The sequence below is a fragment of the Cupressus sempervirens genome, chromosome 6, assembly GCF_028749045.1.
Source record: "Cupressus sempervirens isolate cs-2001-9-10 chromosome 6, ASM2874904v1, whole genome shotgun sequence".
NCBI lineage: Eukaryota > Viridiplantae > Streptophyta > Pinopsida > Cupressales > Cupressaceae > Cupressus > Cupressus sempervirens.
Window position 1 is genome coordinate 353467421 of NC_143123.1, and position 15178 is coordinate 353482598.

At 37.9% G+C, this 15178-nt stretch overlaps 1 protein-coding gene across 3 annotated transcripts in view; it reads right to left on the minus strand.

The window, feature by feature from the left end:
- Positions 1–15178, minus strand: part of LOC149552579 (DNA (cytosine-5)-methyltransferase DRM2-like) — a 122450-nt gene that overhangs the window by 63690 nt on the left and 43582 nt on the right. For all 3 annotated transcript variants that reach the window (XM_089788177.1, XM_089788178.1, XM_089788179.1), the window contains exon 14: positions 13855–13930. In XM_089788177.1, coding sequence (XP_089644303.1) covers positions 13855–13930 — 76 coding nt within the window. The remainder of the gene's footprint in view (positions 1–13854; positions 13931–15178) is intronic.

Consider the following 15178-nt stretch of genomic DNA (forward strand, 5'->3'; position numbering starts at 1 on the left):
CCTTAAGAATTACCTGCCAATTGTCCTGCAAGAATTCCAGCTACATCTTACCATGATCAACTATATACCTGCCAATAGTCTATAACCACTGCCTTCCCAACATGGCATCTAACCCATCCAGATGAACAACATAAAAATCTACCTCTAGAAGGTAGTCATCTAGGTGAATCGAAAGTCCTAGCATTTTCTTTGTGCACCATAATCTATCACCCCCTGCTACCTTAACTTCAAACTCTGGTATATCATCAACTTGTAACCTTCTCTTTGATACCCAATGTGTGCTTATGAAATTCTGTGATGCACCTATATCCAAGAGGCACACAATACGTTGCCCTCTAACTACGCCCTTCAAACAAAAGAGGTGACCAGTGAGATTGCTAGAAAGGGAAGCTATAATAGGGGGGTCCAGGAGAAAATTCCTTCTTCCTCTCTTTAAGGGGTTGCTCCTCACTTCCTCATCGCTGCCATCAACATCAATGCTTCCCTGTTGCTCATCCTCCTCTTTCGAAAGTACCTCGACATAATGTATTTTACCCTTACTAAGACACCTATTATCTAGCATCCACAGCTCCCTACAAGTGAAGCATAATTTCTTCTTCCTCAACTCATTCCGTGTCTCAAAGTCCAACCTTGGAGGGGAAGTCTTATTCTGATTCTTGTTCTTCTGGACCGAAGCAGACCCCTTCTAAGGTTTCTTAGGTCGCTGTAGTATCGAAGACGGTGAGTCTAGATCATGTGCGACCTTAATAGCATCATCCAAGGTGTCTAGTTTAAGGACCTTGACCAAACCCCTAAATCTGTCCTATAAGCCTATTGCCTCAGGTTGGGCTACCTCTTCCTTGGCATTATCCTCAGTGAAAACAAGCATCAAGGGCCTATCAATGTTACATGTGGAGGCCCTAGCAACCCATGGTGATCCTGCCACACTACCACCTTCGTTGTGATGACTCAGAGCTCTCCTAGGTATTGGGCTAGCTGTTGCATAGTATATGTAAGCTGCTAAAGTGCATTAGCTATATTATTTTGTCCATCTCTTATAGCACACAAGGTTTCCCTCACTTCTCATTCCTACTCATTAGCCTCTCGGGCCATTTGAGTGACTTGTACCTGTTCAACCTGTATGCTCGGCTCAAGGGTTAGCTCCTGATCAACTGTATGACTATCCTCAATATTAATCTGGTCTATTCAGGTCAGATATGTCTAAAATTATACGGCTTCCTATTCGTGCCTAGTCACATATTTTTCTGTTTTATCCAGCTTGAAATACTAATGGTTACCCACGAGGTCGGCAAGTCTTGTGGCTCTGATACTACTGAAATAATCCAAACCCAAGAAGCAATAGCATGAACTAATCAAGCTCAATATAATATGGGGAGTGGTGACAACAGTCCTATCCCAGCATTTTAACTCTTCCACACTATGGTAATGGAGACATATAACAATGGGAATACTCAGAAAGAAAACTCTAAAATCATAGTATACTCCAAAATGCATTCAACCATGTATTCGATTCCTCCGTGTTTTTCATCCAATAGTGGGCTTGTCATAACAAATATTTGGAAATGTCATATACTCATTCAAAGTTTGAACAATAGTTTTGACATCTTATGTAAACAAAATGCAAGGTAAAATAAACAATGGAACTTGATTTGCCGTGAATGGGCTAACTGTTTATGCGACCATGGCTTGGGTTGAGTACGTGCCACAGAGTTCTTGTTTGCCGACAACAATCAGACAACTGAAGTAGTTTGTTGAGTCTACTCTTCAATAGATATGACTCCTGAAGACTTGTGGCCGAGACCACCAATGCTCCCACAATTGCTACTAGTGCCTATCACACCTGCAACTCCTAGTGGGTGAACCCACAATAATGGGTTCCACTTTAGTGGGACGAACAAAAATGATAAAAATTGCAAAATGAGAAATTGAGTTTACCATATGTTCGCGCAAACTTTTTTTTTAATCATGTTCGCGCGAACATATTTCGTATGTTCGCTAGAACATATGTGATATATATGTTTGCACAAACATGATTTGCATGTTCGCGCGAACATACGTTCACGCGAACATGGTAAACGTGTTCGCGCGAACGCCACGTTCGCACGAACATGCAAAATCACAAAAATTTTAACCTTTTATTCTTTTTTTCTTTTTTTTGCTCTTTTGACTGCCATAATTGCAGGAGAATGATCTCCTACTGTAAAATAAAAAATGTCAATATGTGCTGCTCGGAGCAAGCTTTCCAACGACTATAATTTTATTACATAATTTAATCATTAAGAGTTTCAAATATGAGTTTAACTCATTATAGGTTCATTACCGATTGAACATCAACCGACTTTGACACCTCGGGAAAATTAGTAAATTAGGTCAAATTTTTTTTGAAAAATATGGAGGCACTGGCTTATTGAGATACCTTTCTATTCAAAAAAAAAGAAATGGTTTATGATAAATTGACTTCAAATTATCTGTGTCAAACGGAACGTATGTCTGAATTACGGTTCATGTCACTTCAAAACTTCATAAACTATACAATATTCAACAAAAATAAATCAAACCAAATGCAGACACTGGATATTGATGTTACAAATCCAACGCCGAAAGAATTACTTCATTATCATTTCTAGAAAAAAAGTTGTGTGTCAAACGGACTGTCACTTTTTAAAATATTGAATTTTATTATGTACCACTTTTTGGAGGAGATAAAAAAAATTGACATAAATAAAAAAAAAATTTAGATTAAAAAATATGGTTACAAAGTAGGAACAAAGTACTCAAAATCACTAGTTTATGTCATCTTGAAATTATTCATAGTTTTGGAGATATAGTCACTTGAACGTGACGTTTGTTGCAAAAATATTGATTTCAGTGTCAAAATTGGTCAAAAAGTGGAACCCATTATTGTGGGATCACCCTGGTATGTTACCCACAACGTATCAAAGTTCCCCACGTGACAGACGAACACCTTCATCTCTCTCTGTAGTTAGGAAATGGAGTACCTGACACCTCTGAACTCCACGTCACTAGCCAACACTGCTGCGTTTAGTGCCCACATTGACAGTATAACTTTCACTAATACGTTGTTAATTGCAATGACTTACTACCCACACTTTGAAGATTGATCTTGAAACCTCTAGATTGTATCAGAAAACTCACCCCTATGTACGCTCATTAAACCAACTTACTTCTAGGTGCAAATCCACAGTCACTATGTTTCACTATGCAAACTCCACGCCTGGTTATGAATGTGGTCTCCAATGAGATGTTGGGCCTATGTCCAACTTCTCAAACTGCCTCAAGGGGTCTCGTCCTCAAGAGCAACCAGTCACATTAAGCAAACAATGTCATTTTTGGATAATATTATATTTCATGATGCCAATCCCAAGAAAGTCTATTGCTTTTATAACCTCGATATGAGGGAGAGCGCAAACAACTAAGCAATGTGGGATCAAATCCTTTTTCGTCTTTTAGTCACTTAAGTTACTTTTGTTATAAAATAACTTTAAGTCATAAAGGAACTTTATAAATCTACTTTACAAAATAAAGTGACTAAACTATAGAAAAGCTTCCCAAACTTTAATATTTTCGCAAACAAAACCAAAGAGTTCCTATGACTGGCTAGGATCCTCAAAATTAAAGCCGTTAGCCTATCCGAATGGAAAGATAGACCAACAAAGCACTGGAAAGGCCTAGTGCGGAGAAGGGGGCATTACACTTTGAGGCGCATATTAATTGATGAGTGGACTTCCTCATCCTATGCTAAAACCACTGTAGGGATGGATGTGGCAGATTGCATTTTTTATGAGGAAGGCTTTTGGACCCCTTGTGCAAAGATACTTTGCAATTTTTCTTATTTTAATGCAAACATGCAACTTAAGTGTTTTTGTTTAACATTATGTGGAGGTCACTAAGCCCCTAGTAGTTCTACAAGTTGTTGATGGGGAGAAGCCCTTTATGAGCTATAAATATAAGGGCATGGCTAGGGCCAAGGACACCATTAGATCCATATATGCCAGAGTTGAGGATAAGTATGGCCCCATTTGGGAGATAATTGATAGATGGTGGAAAAACCAACTTAACAAATCCATCTATGCAACAACTTATTTTCTCAATCCGACAGTGCATTTCTAGAATAACTTCAAGGTGGGTGAGGAGGTTCTTAGTGGCCTATATACAATGATACAAAAGATGTACATTGATGGCACAAGTACACTGCGTGAGATGGATGCATATAATAATGAATTAGGGGTGATTTTTGCAAGCAAGATCTGCAAAGACGCTCGGCCAAAATTGTAGCTAGATAGAAAATATATGTTAAGATTCCTAAGTTTATGCTTATGCATTTTGATTTTATAATCTAGCCTTAAAGTTGGAAACTTGGAAATGATTTTTTTATTTCCCTTATTTTAGATATATGGTGGCAAATGTTTAAGCCTACAGGGCCAAACCTTCAAAAAATTCTCATTTGTATTTTGCATCAGCCATGTAATGCTTTGAGATGAAAGCATAATTGGTCCATGTTCGAGCATATCCACTTGAACAGGCGTAATAGATTGTCTGTGGAGAGGTTGAATGATCTTGGCTTTGTTTATTACAACCTTTATCTTTGTACTAGACACATTTTCGACACTAACTCCTCTCCGATCACTCCAGCGGACACTGATCCACAATCTGAGTGAATCACTTAGTCTAGCTATCATGTCTTCACTAAGGACCATGAATGTTTGACCAGGAAAACATAGAGGTTAAGGTTGTGGCTATGGCAATAGAGGATAGAGAACGATTCAGGCACAATTGATGTTGATCACCGTGGCACCTCCCAAGCGAAGAATAAGTCTACTTAGTCATCTAGGACGTACCTTAGATGCCTTTGTAGGAGGCAGAAAAACTACTTTGAGGCCAAGGCTAAGGTTGAGCTCGAGCCTGAGCCGTAGACTTTTTTTTGTTCACACATATGTTTGGGATCATTTGATGTCATGGATTTTATATACATTTTTGACAATATTTATAATTCTATATATCTATGTTCTATGTTTCCTTCAGCTACAATTTACATTTGTGATGGATAGATATTTTATGTATGTGATCAAATTAGCTTCTATTTGATGATGTTATAGTGTCTTTAATCTTTATGCAATAATGGGTGCATGAAACAAGTTTTAAATCTTTAAAAATCTATAAATTTCAAGGGTTGTTTCATTCTGTCAAGCCATTGCTGAGTTTCAAGTTGAGTCGGGCTTGTAGAGTCCGAGTCCGAGTTTGGGAACTCTGCACAATCCAGATAGACACAAAGGCTTTGTTCAATGCAAGCATTCAATTGAAAATCATATTGCTAAGTTGTTGCCAAGCTTCAAGTTGAGTTGAGCTTGCCGAGTCCAAGTTCGAGTCCGAGACCAAGTCTGGGAACTCTGCACAATCCAGATAGACACAAATGCTTTCTTCAATGCAAGCATTCAATTAAAAAATATATGTCGACAAGGTCTGTCTAACACTATTTAAAAGAGTCCCAAGTCCTATCGATTCATTACATACTCAAGGCTTTCCCCCCAAACCTTATTGAGGTCTCTACTCCCAAACTCCCATTAGTTAAGGGTACCTCTTGGCACATAAGAGACTTGATTAGAATGAGAATATGATAGTGAATTGGTATCTAACTCTCAATCTTGTTGACTTAGATGTTATCATTTCACAACTTGCCAAAATTTCTTTAGAAGAGGGAGCTTCTACATATGACATAGCTAGTGAAAATGGCATTGTGACTCATTTTGGTTCATGAAATTAAGCCAAATGTTAACTTTGATGTTGTCAATAAAGAGTACTATGAAGATTATTATATATTGATTGTAGTTCTCATTGTGTACTGATATTTGACAAATGACTGAATTAAGAATTTGAGTATTTTCTTTTTTTTGAAAATTATGAGGATTTAAATGTTTTGTTTATTGTCAATTATGAGTATAACCGTCTTTTATATTTTATAATGTTAAACGTGTATAGCTGGGCACAACCATAGCATTCCCAAGAAGGGGTGGGTACCCTAGCTCGATTGGTTAAAACATTCTGTTGCAGCCAAGTGGGCATGAGGTCCAGCCTCTTCCCCCCCATCCCCATGGTACTGGAATGCATGTCACGCCATCATCACCAGTCACATGGAAAAATCTTACCATAAACACTTCAATTTATGGAGGGGCTACTCGATTCTTGCATTCAAAAAAAAAAACATAAGAAAAATATTTCCATACCAGCATACCTGAGCCTCACACCAAAATTAGCAACTTAGTTTCTAACCAAATAGAGGTTTTGATATGACCAGTTTTACTCATCTACAATAGTTATCAGCACTTAACTTTTATATCACTCTGTTGTGCCTTGTTCACTGAAGAGTTTGCAACCAGTCACATAAAAATAGACTTCAAACTTTGTTAGCTAAGACACATCAAATCCATGCATGTATCTTTTTTTGGGTCATTAAATGTAAAACTATATATAAACTCAAGATAACAATTGGTTTCAAAAAAGCTTCAGCCGACATTATTAAAAAAATGTGATAAATATTACATTAAGACCATGCAAGTCCAGTAAACATTTTGGGACTGATTCAAAAGAAAGCTGAAGACAATGAAACATATGCTTAAGGAACAGTCTCAAACTGTAAAAACCCTATGTATGCCCCAACAGTACTATGTATGCCAGTGAACAATGTTTTGTTGTTTCTCTTTGATTTTCTAAAATGTTCTTTTAGAATATTTTCAGAGTATATAATGAACACAAAGGAAGGAGCTATAAATATGCAACAATTCCAGAATTTGCTTTTAATAATAATGGAGAGACAAAGTTTTATATAATCAAATTCCAAAACAAATCATGTAACTCAAAACCTGGCTGCTATGCATATCACTTGCTTGCCCATTAAAATATCTGAAATGCAGTTACAGCCACCAATATATTTGACCACGTACCAACTGAATTTTGAATTCCAGATGAAGCTCCCACAATTAATAATCAGCTGGCAATAGATATAAGACTCTGGCGGCTTCCTAGGAAAACATCCACAGGGAGTGCTGGTTTGAGAGATGCATCCAGAATGTAGGAATTGCGGCTCCAGCATACAACACCAGCTAATTCCAACTTCAAACTTAATTACCAAGCTCCAACATTTAATGCCAAACAACCAAACTGTGACTCCAAATAATACTGGCAGGCAGATTGATTGACGTCTGATGTCAATCTTATTCCACAGACTCTTGATTGCTGGGTGTGGACGCTGAACCTTGCTAGCTAATTCACTTTACAGTGATTGCTAACTCCACACCAAGCCCCTCAAGTGCAATTCGTATTCCAGGATAAATAACGCAGGTTCAGTATGATCAACACAAACCTCACATGGCATCAGAAAACTTAAACACGGGCCATTGATTCTGCTCCCAGGTTGAAGGTGAAGTATGCACATGGCTGGCCACTGAATCACAGCTCCAATTCTAATGTCGTCTAACTCCTTGGCTGCTAAATTCGACTCAGAACTCTGCTCAAACACTTGCAATGTAAAACGCTGCCTCCAAATGCAATTGCAGTCACCAAAAGTAAGGCAATTCAACTCACTTCATTAATCCAGTCAATAACCAAACATTCAATCTCCAAGCTACAGGATACACAGTAGGAGATTGTGCAAACATTATACCTCAGTAACATATTGCAATACTTCTCAGAACAATTCTCAGAGAACTTCTCAGAAACCCTCTGCCGGATAATCAATAAGAAATATATTTTCAATATTATTCTCCTTAGCCATAGGCATATAGTAGGAGAATGTTGGCCAATTGTATACAGCAGCACAATTGCCAAGAACTTCTCAGATGAGTCCCTTATACTTCATCAATGGTGTACAAAACAAAAAAAAGGAGAAAGTCACAAAGGCACAAAAATCATATAAATATTCAAGCGTGTTTTTCCCAATGAAATGAGCTCTCATTTATAAGCTTTCGTTGGCAAGAGTTTCCATAAAACTCCACTTCAGAAAATGTGGAAATTTCCCAAAAGAACTCAACACTAGAAACTTTCCAACTTGCTTTTTAGAAATACCTCTAAAATTCATTATTAATATAAACATTATTATAATAATGCAACTCAATGAATAATAAATAAGAGCTCATGCAATTAGTAGCCTAATCAACTGTAGGTGACAACCAACTGCCAAGCCACCCACTACACTGCAAAGAATAGCAACTAGTAAAAATAGTAAATCCATAACTGAGACCCCCAAAATGCCTTATCAACTCACGAGGATCACTATGATGAGCTAAATCTACCAACCGCACAGATTGGCCAAAAACAGGGACGTTACAATCCTCCCTCCCTAAGATTGCTTGTGCCAAAGCAATTTCAGAGCAAAATGAACACACAATCCACCTAGATCCCAAAGGTAGAATTGTGTACCATCCCCGCTGTGTACAAGCAACTCTTGTAGCACCAACACCCAAATAACGGGCATCAACGTCAGAATCATCTGAAAACTGACCCGAGGTGCTAATGAAGGCAACAACCCATCGAAACTCAATGCAACTGAAATACCAACTCTGTCCACACCTGAGTTCCCATCAAACTGATAATCACATCGAACTGCACTGTGGAGATGGTAACAACCATAGGTACCTAAATCACTAACACCAACTCCAACTTCTGCCAAAATGTCTAGGGTGTGTAGATATTGCAAGCAGCTATCAATCCCACGTGCAAAAGATGGTGCTAACCCATCCATAATAGATGGTATGAAATTGGACCCGACCCACACTAACGTGAAACCAAGTCCTCTACCTATGGGTCAAAAGAAAAATGATGAGCACTCCTCACAGTGTAATGCCGATACAAACTCCCAATCTCTATCAAGGGCTCATCATCATCAAACTAGGAATCAGAAGATGGCTCCAATCTCTAACTTTGAACTATTGGTCAGGTAGGATCCTAGGCAACTCTCTTAGCAAATCCAACCTCGAAATCCCTATGGGGAAGAATAGCAAACAGAGTCTCTACAATCTTTCCCACCAACCTCTGAATAGCATAAGAGCCTCGGATGACAGTACCCTCAGACACTCTATATGAATCCTCCCTCACAATCAAACTCTCCAATAGATACTCCATGAAAGACTCTATGCAATAAAAATTATGTGGAAGCATCCACTTGCTCCCTTGTGACCCACAGTTGATCCCTCTAAAAATGTGGCACTGTCAATTGTCCAATGCTATCAGTTGTATGAGATGAAATAGATTCGCTTCCAATAGAAGGAAGCAAATCAGCATGAGAACCCAACTCCCCTGATACTCTCATCTCATCCGTACCTACTGCACCCATATCCTGGACGAATATATCGGCCACATCATCATGTCCATCATCCCAAACTGTAGAAGCAAACACACCACCAACCACAATATGCAAATGAACTAGATCTGGGGTTGGTGTGGTCCGAACATGCTCCAACTCCATGGCCACCTATCCAATTGTGATTGTGACTCTTGAAGAGCCCATTGAGTACACTAAAGAGAGCCCATAGTCACCTCAGGCTCTTGGGTGAGCTCTACCACCTCCTCTTCCTCTAACAATGTCTCATGACAAGTGCTACCCCACTCCAAAAGGTAATCCCAATCAACAACTAGCTACGATTAATTATGCTTCAAAATCTTGATAGCATCTCGAAGCGCATGAACCTCTGCTAGAGAAAAAATACTATCACCGCACTCATCAGACATAGGAGCACCCAAACTAGATGTAGCTAGCATCTGACAGACAGCATCATGATGCCCAAGAGCTAAAGAAATGTCAATATCACTCACCTTCAACTTACTGGTCACATGATGTCTTTGTAAACCCTGACTCCTATACAATCTCTCTATCTCACTAACTGCACTATGATAGGAAACTGAATCAGAACTACCCACCACAAGATCACTCATATGTGTGCCATTATTCTTGCACAACTCATCCAAAGAAATGGAAGCCCTCGCAATATCAATCTCCTCGCATGTCTCAACTTCCATCTCAATCATAAGATCATGTAAACATCGATCCTAGGACTCATCCAAAACCTCCTCGAAGTCATCACCCAATATCTGATAAGGGATATCATACCCAGTGCAACTCATAGCATCATCAAATGTGTCCATATCATCTGCATCCACATCTCTCGACTTCATTGTAACACCAATATCACCAACATCATAGTTGGTTGACTCCGTACATGCCTTGGTCCCACCTAAGGAAGCAACTACCTCCTATACAAGAGCAACACTACAGTAGTTGACATATAAGTCACCAATAACAACTCCCTACCCTGGTGAGTCTGACAAGTCAATAACAACTACATCATCAACTACCTTTGAACTAACCATATTGACTACTTTGGGAGCCTCAACCTGCTAAATCTCAGTGCTGCTATCCATCACGGGCACATCCACATGTCCCTGCAAAACTAGTCCATCATCAATACTATGGATAGGACTAGCAGGTGTCGTACTAAATGAAGGAATATCAGCATCATGGACACCTATCGGGAAAAACTCAAGCTTCCTTCCTTGCATCCTCGATGTCAGCCTTCTAAAGGCGGAAACCATATACCTAGCTGCCCTCTCAATTGTAGCTAGATTCGACAAGCTCTCCGCCAGCCGTTGTTGATGAAGTTTGAGTTTCTCCATACTCTCCTGCAAAACATTCATTTTTACACTAACTTCCTCGTTACTCCATTGATTTCTAGAACTGTCAGTCCTATGTTTGTCCATAGTCAAAGAAATTAAAGTGTTGGTCACTCTAGATATCAGATCTGAAAATCTTCAAAGTCTGTACCAAACAAAATAAAAACTTAGCCCAATTCTTGCAGGTTGGTAGGAAACCGCTTTGATACCACTGTAAAAATCCTATATATGCCCCAATAACACTATGTATGCCAGTGAACAGTGTTTTGTTGTTTCTCTTTGATTTTCTAATATATTCTTTTAGAATATTTTCAGGTTATATAATGAACACAAAGGAAGGAGCTATAACTATGCAACAATTCCAGAATTTGCTTTTAATAATAATGGAGAGACAAAGTTTTATATAATCAAATTCCAAAACAAGTCATATATCTCAAAACCTGGCTGCTATGCATGGCACTTGCTTGCCCATTAAAATATCTGGAATACAGTTACAACCACCAATATATTTGACCACGTACCAACTAAATTGTGAATTCCTGATGAAGCTCCCACAATTAATAATCAGTTGGCAATTGATATATGACTTTGGCGGCTTCCTAGGAAAACATTCGCATGTAGTGTCGGTTTGAGAGATGCATCCAGAATGTAGGAATTGTGGCTCCAACATACAATGCCAACTAATTCCAACTTCAAATTTAATTACCAAGCTCCAACGTTTAATGCCAAACAACCAAACTGCGACTCCAAATAATACTGGCAAGCTGATTGATTGACGTTTGATGTCAATCTTATTCCATAGACTGTTGATTGCAAGGTGTGAATGACGAACCTTGCTAGCTAATTCCCCTTACAGTGATTGCTAACTCCATACCAAGCCCCTCAAGTGCAATTCGTATTCCAGGGTATATAACGTAGGTTCAGTATGATCAACGCAAACCTCACATGGCATCAGCAAACTTAAACACAGGCCATTAATTATGCTCCTAGGTTGAAGGTGAAGTATCCACGCGGCTGGCCAATGAATCACAACTCCAATACTAATGTCGTCTAACTCCCTGTCTGTGGAATTCAACTCAAAACTCTGCTCAAACACTTGCAATGTAAAACGCTGCCTCCAAATGCAATTTGGTAGTCCTCTATTATCAAACTCATCTTTGTTTAGCTTGCAGTCACCATAAATAAGGCAATTCAATTCACTTCACTAATCCAGTCAATAACCAAACATTCAATCTCCAAGCTATAGGATACACAGTAGGAGATTGTGCAAACGTTATACCTCAATGACATATTGCAATACTTCTCAGAAACCCTTTGCCAGATGATCAATAAGAAATATATTTTCAATATTATTCTCCTTAGCCACAGGCATATAGTAGGAGAATGTTGGCCAATTGTATACTGCAGCACAATTGCCAAGAACTTCTCAGACGAGTCCCTTGTAATTCATCAAGGGTGTACAAAACAAAAAACAGGAGAAAGTCACAAAGGCACAAAAATCATATAAATATTCGAGTGTTCTTTTCCCAATGAAATGAGCTCTCATTTATAAGCTTTCGTTGGCAAGAGTTTCCATAAAACTCCACTTCAGAAAACATGGAAGTTTCCCAAAAGAACTCAACACTAGAAACTTTCCAACTTGCTTCCTAGAAATATCTCTAAAAGTCATTATTATAGTAATATAAACATTATTATAATAATGCAACTCAATGAATAATAAATAAATAAGAGCTCATGCAATTATTAGCCTGATCAACCGCAGGTGACGACCAACTGCCAAGCCACCCACTGTATTGCCAAAAATAGCAACTACTAAAAGTAGACTTACTAAAAATAGTAAATCCATAACTGAGACCCCCAAAACACACTGTCAACTCACGAGGGTCGCTATGATGAGCTAACTCTACCAACTGCACAGACTGGCCAAAAACGGGGACATTACACAAACATCAAAAAGATCCCAATTAACTAATACATGATTATGAACAGTATCGAAGGATTGCAGAGGATGATCTAGCACATAGGTATACATAACTTGGTCCTAAGTAGGGATATAAAATCATCTACAAATCTATAAAAATACATCTAGAAACATATTAAACCTCTCAGTTTCATATTCTAAAAAAGTTTGCAGTTTAAAATCTAAAATCATCATTTAGACAAAAGTGCAGGCCCTCTTCTTAACACAAATCTGGTGCCTAAACAGCTTCCTTATAAAGTTGTTAGCTCAAGTTCCATCCAAGCCACAATACATAAACACAAAGAATCTAAGGTGCATTGAACCTGTTATTGCCAAAATTAGGGAGATTTTCTTTTATCTTTGATGTGAAACAATGAAATGTTTGTCATTGGAATAATGTGCACATATTTATGCAACCGTTTAGAGAAATAAATCCACAATAGGTATCTATAAATAGGGATCAAGGTTAACCTCAACCAAGAATTAACAAATCTACTCTAATACAAGCCCCATCTATGCATGCAATAAATGGCGTTCACACTATTTCACCTGCTAGCTGTGGCCTAGGCCGACTTATCAAGCATGTTCAACACTTTATGATGAATGGCTAAAACATTTATTTCTAGCATAACAAAAAAAATGTGACTATTAGATCCTATTAGAAGTAAGAAGATGGTAGTTAAAAAATCATTTTATTTCATATACATATATTTTCAAAAAACAAGTTTTATGAAATTCTAGATAATTCAAAAAAATTCAAAACCACATAATTGCAATGTTCTCTTCATCACGGTAACAGTCATATACTCACATGCTAAACAAACCAATTTAATTTTAGTTCATCAAAACCAACTATGCAAGAAGGCCATAACCTTGAAGGTGCACACAAGCTAGTTTATATGACAAAGATAGTATCAATCTTCCAACTGCCTTGTGTAAAGATATAAGGGCAATCCTGAAGCTTTCAATTATTTGGTCAGTTTTTTTAACAATGGGCATATGCAACAGATTACGTTTACTTTAATGAACTTTATGCACTGCTAGATCTCCTTTTAAGGAAGATTTACTATTGCTCAAGAATAAAAGCTTTGCATTTTAAGCTCTCATGCAAATTAATTTGATATTGAGTATTGAAGACAAGATTTAGAAGTAATATTCAATACCTCAATCCTCTAAATGCCCCAATCAAACTTTCAGTTCATGAAATGACATACCATATCTTTCAATGGCCAAAGATACTTCCTCTCTAGAATACCCCATATCCATTAAGCGGGCTTTGAGATTGATTTCCTGGGAAATTAATGAAATAAATCACATCATAAATAAATATTAATAGAATCAATTCCATACAATAACATTCCTAGCTACGAAATTGCTACTTATAATAGAGCAAAGAAACCAAATGCCCAAGAAAGAAACTATGGCCATTGAGGCTATTCTGCAACAGCTAAGAAAGCAAATGCAACTATTCAGAAAATTAAGTTATGTATGAGAAATAAAATGCAGGAACTAAGTCTCATTCCCTTCCTCACCTCTCCCTCTGTCTATCTCTCACACTGCCTGCTTGCACACCCGCGCGCGCGCGCGAGAGAGAGAGAGAGAGAGAGAGAGAGAGAGAGCAGAACACTTTCCATGTCTTGCTTCCTCCCTTATCTCTTACCCTACAACTGGATTCATATGCACAAGCACACGGAAGAGAGAATTAACATAACTAAGCGGAAAGGATATCTGCTAAAATATCCAACTAGTGATCTCCCACATCTGAACTGGTATTTATGAATCCATTGATTTGGATTACCAATACATAGAGTATTTATAACACCAATCCAACCTGTTGCACATTACTAAGCCTCATACTCAATCCCAAGGACATGTGAGAATAGATAACCATATAAAACACTGTTAGCGGTTTTTTTTTTTTTTTGAAAGAGAAGTTCCTAGTTAGCATAGAATTTCGGCGGTATGTGTTACAAACACATGTATACTGCAGATAATAAGACAGGAACGACCATAAAAGCAATAAAAATAGATTGTGTCTAACTTCTTCTATTTCTTTAGACTCGTTACTCTAGGATTTTCCTGATTTCTACAAATAACCTTTTGCCCTTCTTCAGAGATGTTATGAAAGACAAGGGAGAATGCCAGCCATGCGACATTCAAAGGATGATTTATAATACAAGATTGTTTATCAAAATTATTCTCAAGTGTTTAACCATGAACAAAGGGTACATAGAATGTCAATGGTTGCTCCTTGTGATAGATATTGAAATAAATGATTGCGAGTCAACAGTCCAATCTTGACCATAAGTATTTTTAGTAATAGGATCTCAAATTTGTAATGCAATTGACTGCATTTGAAAGATGTTGAATAAAGGAAATTCAAAGACCATTAACAAAGTTAGGCTGTGCACAATTGCATGTTTTGTTGTAGATCCTTCCCTAGTTTTGCATTGGTGCAAAAGCAGGATAAGGATATCCTTGTGATATGTTGTTTTGAGCATGAACTAGAGATGGACTTTAGGACAATGAGAAAGTTTA